At 38.5% G+C, this 7,038-nt stretch overlaps 1 protein-coding gene across 1 annotated transcript in view; it reads left to right on the top strand.

The window, feature by feature from the left end:
• Positions 1-2,500: 2,500 nt before the first annotated feature.
• Positions 2,501-7,038, top strand: part of entpd6 (ectonucleoside triphosphate diphosphohydrolase 6) — a 31,051-nt gene continuing 26,513 nt past the window's right edge. The window contains exons 1-4 of the mRNA XM_037973563.1: positions 2,501-2,634; positions 4,635-4,914; positions 5,398-5,474; positions 6,346-6,489. Of these exons, the coding sequence (XP_037829491.1) occupies positions 4,656-4,914; positions 5,398-5,474; positions 6,346-6,489 (480 nt within the window). The 5' untranslated portion in view covers positions 2,501-2,634; positions 4,635-4,655. The remainder of the gene's footprint in view (positions 2,635-4,634; positions 4,915-5,397; positions 5,475-6,345; positions 6,490-7,038) is intronic.

The raw sequence follows: 7,038 nt of genomic DNA on the forward strand, positions 1-7,038 counted from the left end.
TTTAGGTTCCTCTGGGACCACTGGGAGCCTCTGAAGGCCCCTGAGGGCCCAATAGGCCTCAGCTTTGTGTGTCTAACAGCTTGTTTTGGTGCCTAACCAGCAGAGTTAAGCCGTCAGAACAAGAACACACTGAATAATAAAAATAAAAGAAGGAATGAAACAGATTAATTTTCCTCCTCCTGTGGCCTCGTTCGTCTAATCCTGGTCTTCGTGGTCCTGCAGCTGCCTGGATTTTCCTGCAGGACGTTTAATCGACTTTAGAGAATTAGTCATTCCTTATTACCGTCGTGGTTTTTACAGGACTTTCCTGGAAAATCCCATTCAACACACATTTTAATTTCATTTCTGAGGCTCAATCATGTTGAGGGCAATGTAAATAATCCAATAAGATTAATCATCGTTTCTTTTCCTCCCCCAGAAATAACCACGCAGCAGCAGCACAGGATTGGATGGACGTTCACTCTGCTTTATTGGTTTTTAGAAGCTCTGATGGGTTTATGAAATGTCATCATGACCCCAATTTACTCAACGGGAGAGAACAGTTCTTTAAATCTGAGGAACAACAGAGCTGCTCCACTTCCTGTTGGACAAACAAACAACAGCACCTTTAAAAGGTTAATTATTGAGTCTTCAGATTATTTTTAAAGTGTTTCAGAAAGAAAATCTTGCTTCTGTTTTGAACTCTTAATTTATCTTCTTCTTTTTGTGTTGAAGTTAAACACTCACAATGTAAAGTAATGGACCTGTGATTAGTTTGAAGAAAAAAGCTTTTAGCAGCAATATGCTCAGTTCATCTGAAATGAAAACAATCTGAATTTCTTAAATCAACAGAAGATACTGAAGAAAACATTTATGTTTAATTTGATTTTTGATTCTTTTTTTAACTGTCATAAAAAGTAAATATTTTTGAAGATGTTTAAAAAAAACTGTTCTCCTTGTAAAAACAAAATTACTTCATTGGGAATTTTTGTCCTTATTTTAATTTTCTTAAATCTCAATCAACCCAAGCTGCTGTCTCCTAAAGTCTAATGAGTCATTTTGCCCTCAGCTGTGTATGTCAGGCACTGCAGGCAGAAACAGCTGAAACAGACCTGTGGACTCTCTCTCTGGTTTGGTTCTTCTGATTCTCACACTTGAGAACATGTCTCCAACTCTTGTTGACTGGATCATTATTTGTTAGACCCATTTAGGAAGCTGTACTTTACAAACAAAAACCAACCCCCCCCACCACCACCACCACACACACACACACACACACACACACAAATTTACCTTTAAAATGTTTGACAAATCATAGAAGACTGCAATGTGAACACAAAAAAACAGACATCTGTCACCAGGAAACATTTAATCATAACCTTGGTGGACACCAACCTGTGCGCCATTCACAGCAAGAGGGTCACCTCGTGCCCAAAGACATCCAGCTGGCCTGCAGGATCCACAGGGAGAGGGCTTTGACTCACCCCCACATTTAACACAACAAATATACAACAACAGATACAAAAAACAAAGTGTCTTCAGTCAGAGGCTTTTTTAGATCTGCTGTAAGACAGACCACTACAAGAGATCCTTCCTGCCCACAGCCATCAGCATCTAAAATAGCTCTTTAATGAAACCAGGGTGATGATTTTTTTTTTCATACTTTACACTGAGCAACTTTAACAGGGGTTCTTCACAGATTTAGAGTGTTTTCATCACCCTTTCTGGTCTTACAGAGATTCAGTGACATATACCAACATGTGGTCAGAATCTCAGTGACAGGAACCAGTGAACCAGTCCATGGTTCTCCTGCAGCCTAATGAGGATCAGAGAAAAAGGCAGCTCAGTCCAGATGTTTAATCCAGTCTAAATCTGTGTCTTCCAGGATGAAAGTAGAATCTTGTATAATTTATGACCCTAACAGGCTGCATTAGATCCTCAGGATGATTCCTAATAATCCCGCTGATGGGTCACATGGCTCACATAGAGCTGAAGGTCCAGAACACACAAAGAAGTTTTCTGTTTTCTGTTAGAGCAGCAGGAAACAACAAAAGAGTGGAGCTCAGTTCTAAGATTTAGCATCACCTGATAGATAGATAGATAGATAGATAGATAGATAGATAGATAGATAGATAGATAGATAGATAGATAGATAGATAGATAGATAGATAGATAGATAACCACACCCAGGAAGCACTGATGAACACAGGGGCGTTAATTTACACATGCGCACATATATCAATATGGCTATACAACTGCAGTCTGTGTGTGTGTGTGTGTGTGCATAAGAAACTTGGAAAAGAATAGTCTTGCACACCTGTTTTCGTGTGTTGCCACTCTTCAAGAGTGTTTAGTTTGGCAATGTGGTGCAGTCTCAGTTTGTGGAAGACACACAACTAGTGACATCAGCACAAAAGGGTGATTGTCATTTGCAAACTGTGTTTCTTGAATATGCTCCCCACTGAACTAATTAAATGTATATATGTTAGGCAGCTCCACGGCGTACGATTCAGTAATCAAAGACGCGTCTAAGTCTGTGGGCGGCACTGTGAGCGACATATGACGTCATAATTCCGCGCCGTGTTGTTCTGCTGAATGAAGAGTAGAGTTTGGTTCAGAACAAAGTTGCTTTGCTGACGGATTCGATTCGGTTCGGTAAGTTACAAGTCTGATCCATTTTGGTGGTGGGTCGTTAGTCTTTTTATCTGTTCCGCGTTCATTTCTTTCATTTGTGGTTTTAATTTTAATTCTACGAACAAGAAGTTCCTCTGAACCACCGAACCGGTTTGGTTGTACGGAACATTTTAAATAAGTTGTAGGTAGATTCTATTCTGTGGGGACTGTTATTCTAAATAAAATAATAAAACAACTTAGAGATAATAATTATTAAAGCTGAATATGTCAGCAAATCTTTTAGGACAGTTTGCCACCTTCCAAGTTTCCGTAGGTTGTCAGACTGGTTATGATCTTAAGATCTTTCTGAACAGGTTTTATGATTATTATATCAGCACATACAGGTTTATATTGTTGCTGCTGATGTCGTAGTCGCGCATTTGTTCCTAAGTATTTATGCTCTTTTAGAAAGTAAATCAGTTTTTTTTAATGAAAGTAACTGCATAAAGAATCATTTTTAAGGACATTTGTTTCGTATTTATAAACGATAGTGTATCGATTTTGTATGGATCACGGGAAGTTCTGTCCTAGATGTAATTTAGGATTTAATGTCAGACTCATTCTTTATATCAAATCTTTAACTTTTAATGCCACTCTGACTGTAATTTGGAAAAAAAAATAAACATAAAATACAAACTTCTTTTATTTTTTCTTAGTAAATTATTGTGTTAGTAACAGAACAGACTTAATTTGTGTTTTCTAGACTCAGTCCTCAGAATGCTCCTTTGGACTGAGTTTATTTTTCTTCAAAATAAAGACCAATCCAAAAGAACCTGCACTTTGTTAGAACAACAGACAACAACCCCAGCATTCCTTAAAGATATACATATCACCGTGACGGTCACAGCAGCATCACGTGAGATGTGTTAATGCTCGGAGTGTATGTTGAGGATGACGCTCAGCTACCACGACATAAACCTTACCTCATTATTTGTAAAAGTCACTGAGTTATAGCTATTTTTGTGTTGGCAAAAGTTGTTTCACTGTGGCTGTTGTATCTGTGAGTAAAGGCTGTTAGAACTCCATGTGTTCTGTTGCTGGAGTGGGTTGTAAGAGTTGGACCTTCTTCTCAAACAGTTCTGAGATCAGTTCTCAGATGTCATCGGGTTTAAGCTGTAGGTCCTGTTCAGAGTGAAAAACCAGAAACAGGAACAGAGAGACTTGGTTCAGTCGATAAGATCCGATAAGTGCAACAAACTCAGAACCGGTCGGGCAGAAACACCAGACTGGGAGATTTGTTGTCAGACAGGTTTGTGAGGTTGGACCAGAACTAAACCAGGTTAACTGTTGTGTTCCCAAGGAAACAAACTCTGAAGTGGATCAGAACAGAAGGCGGGTCTTGTTTCAGGTCCGGAATGAATCTGTTCTGACTTCTTAAAAACTTTCAGATCCTGTCCATCTGCTGGAGAGAGGGTTTTGTTTAAGACCTGAAATGTCTGCTTCTGTCCTCCACTGGTCCAATTTTCTCAGATTTAAGCTGAGATCTGTCAGGTTCTAAACTAATGACTCTTTCATAAGCACCTCATTGGAGATAAAATATTATTTCCTGTTTTAAAAACTCTGAAAAAGCCTCCCGAAAGTCTGAAGAACTGTTCATCAAGACCACTTTAAAGGATTAGTTGACAGTCTGGATAATTGTAAAGAAACGATAAAGAACTGAGGTCTAGCTCTAAAGTTCTGGATCAGGAGTTTTAAACAGGACTGGATGTTAAAACGATGTTGGACAAATTCTTTAGCTGTGTCTGATGAGGAATATGTTTCTCTAAGACAAATCTACAGCTCAGTTGTTCTAAATCATGAATATTTTTGATTGGACTTGGCTCAGCTGCTTGTCTGTTCTGAAACATGAAAATGTCTACATGGAATCTGATCTGCAGCTTGTTCTGTATCAGACAGTTCTGTGTCAGATGTTTCTGTATAGGATGTTCTGCAGCTTGTTTGTTCTGAAATATGATTATTTCTGTATGGACTTGGTTCTGCAGCTGAACACAGGATGAGTTGTGATGAAGAAATCCAAAGTGGCCGCAGTCTTCCTCCCTGTAGTCTGTCTGATGGCCTACCTGGTGTTTGTGAAGCATCACTACTCCACCTACAGACCCGACCCCTACAGACTACCTCCACATGTCCAGCCTGGATCGCACAGACTCGAAGAGGACAGGTCCGTCTCTGCTGATGGAGACAGCTTCCAGTACGGCATCATGTTTGACGCTGGAAGCACTGGGACCAGAGTCCACATCTTCAGGTTCCAGATGAAGAATAAAGGTACAGAGGACATTCATGAATCGACCCTGTTTAAATGAATAAAGGAATATTTGTGTTTGGTTAGCAACCTGTTTCCAGCCTCACATCATCTCTGATGTGAAACAGGATTTTTAGAAGTTAAAGCTCAGCAGTTGGGTCACACTGACCCAAACCCAGAGCTTTTTTAGAGCTCTCTGGTTTATTCATCTTAGAGGAAGTTTCCTGCTGAGCTCAATCAAATGCCTTTGTTACCATATTGAAACACTAATCTGCCTCCTCTGGCTGTTTTAGCTCCTTTGTTAGCATCAGAGCTAATGGGCTAATGGGTTAGTTTTACACATTGGGAGTTTTGATACTGAGAACTCAAAAGTACAGGTTCAGGATCAGTCACTCACTCTGAATACAGGAACTAATAGTTTCAGATAAACTCTGATGTTTCTGCTGGGGATGATGATGATGATGATGATGATGATAATGATGAGGATGAGCTTTCTGTTCTTGCAGGAGCTCCTAAACTGGACCATGAGACGTTCAGAGCCATCAAACCTGGACTTTCCTCATATGCTGATGATCCACAGAAGGTACTGAAGATTTCCCTGCACCCATACAGGAATCACAGGAGAGCAAAGGGAGGACAAAGGGGCTATTTAGATAAAAAAATTACTAAATTAAATCCAAAATGGCACCTAAAACAACTGTTAAGTCATGGGAAAAATGATCAAAAGACACAAAAATTATCAAAAAGAAGCACACAGAATGACTTCAAATCCAAAGACCACAATAGAGAGACAAAATGATCAGAAATAACCACAAACTAGACAAACTAAACTAACTGAACGCTGAGTTCTGAATGACTTTGCTGAAATTTGTTGAAGAAACTAAATTTGAGCTAAAAGCTAAAAGTAGCAAAAAGCTAGCAAAACACTGAAAGTAATTAAAAAAAATAGCTAAAAGTTAAACATAGCAAAAGGCTAGCTAAATTTGCAGAGCATTATATTTTAACTAAAATTGACATTAGAGATAATATTAGCAGTATTAGCATTGACAGTAGTAGAATTAGCATTAGCAGAATCTTTTTCTTTCACTAAAACCAGAAGTCATGTCGCCCATCTCCTAAATAAGCTGAACGCTTTGATTTATGATTAGGAAAAATATCACAAATAATGGTGTGAATGCTGAATAAATATTCACACAAATATGAAGAAAAAATCCTAAAGGATGTTAGACTGATGCAAATAGAACAAAAAGGGACATAAAACAATCACAAAACAACCAAAAATAAACTAAAATGAAACACAAAAAAAGAACACAAACGGTCAAAAACAACTAAAAAGGGTCCTACTGGGTACAATAAAACAAGTTAGAAAATGATGACTCCAAATCTGTCGAGTCACTGGTTGCCATGGTGGTTCATATGTCCCTCTGTCTCCATCTGTCTCCCTCTGTCACCAGTGTTCTGCAGGTATCATGGAGCTCCTGGATGTGGCTAAGTCCAGTGTACCTCCCTCCATATGGACCAGAACCCCTGTGGTCCTTAAGGCCACAGCTGGTCTGAGACTGCTGCCTGGAAAGAAGGCTGATCACCTTCTGGACACAGTGAGACACACACCTCACTAGTTCACCTGCTTACTTGTACACCTTCCGTTTACCTACTTACTTGCTCATCTGGTAACCTGTTGACATCTTTAATATGCTCACCTGCTCACTTGCTCACCTGTTCACCAGTTCACATGCTCATGTTCTAGCCTCTTTTATTTATAAACTATTATTAGTAGCTTCCTTTTTATTTCCCCCAATTGTTTTAATTATTTATTATTTATGAAATGTGTGTATATGTATATATATATATATATATATATAATGTATATAAATAGTTTTTTTCCTCTTGTTTTTGCTTTTTTTAAATGTTTTTATTCCATAAAAGAAAAAATATCCAAAAATGTGAGGCAAAATGAAGAGAAATTACATATATATATATATATATATATATATATATATATATATATATATATATCAAGGACAATGAATAAGGCAAGTCCTGAGAAGCCAGCTCAATGGCAAGAACAAGATCCATGCGATAAACAGCTATGCCTTACCAGTAATCAGATACCCTGCAGGAATAATTACCTGGCCAAAGGAGGAGAT

This window comes from Kryptolebias marmoratus, linkage group LG22 (assembly GCF_001649575.2).
Source record: "Kryptolebias marmoratus isolate JLee-2015 linkage group LG22, ASM164957v2, whole genome shotgun sequence".
Lineage (NCBI taxonomy): Eukaryota > Metazoa > Chordata > Actinopteri > Cyprinodontiformes > Rivulidae > Kryptolebias > Kryptolebias marmoratus.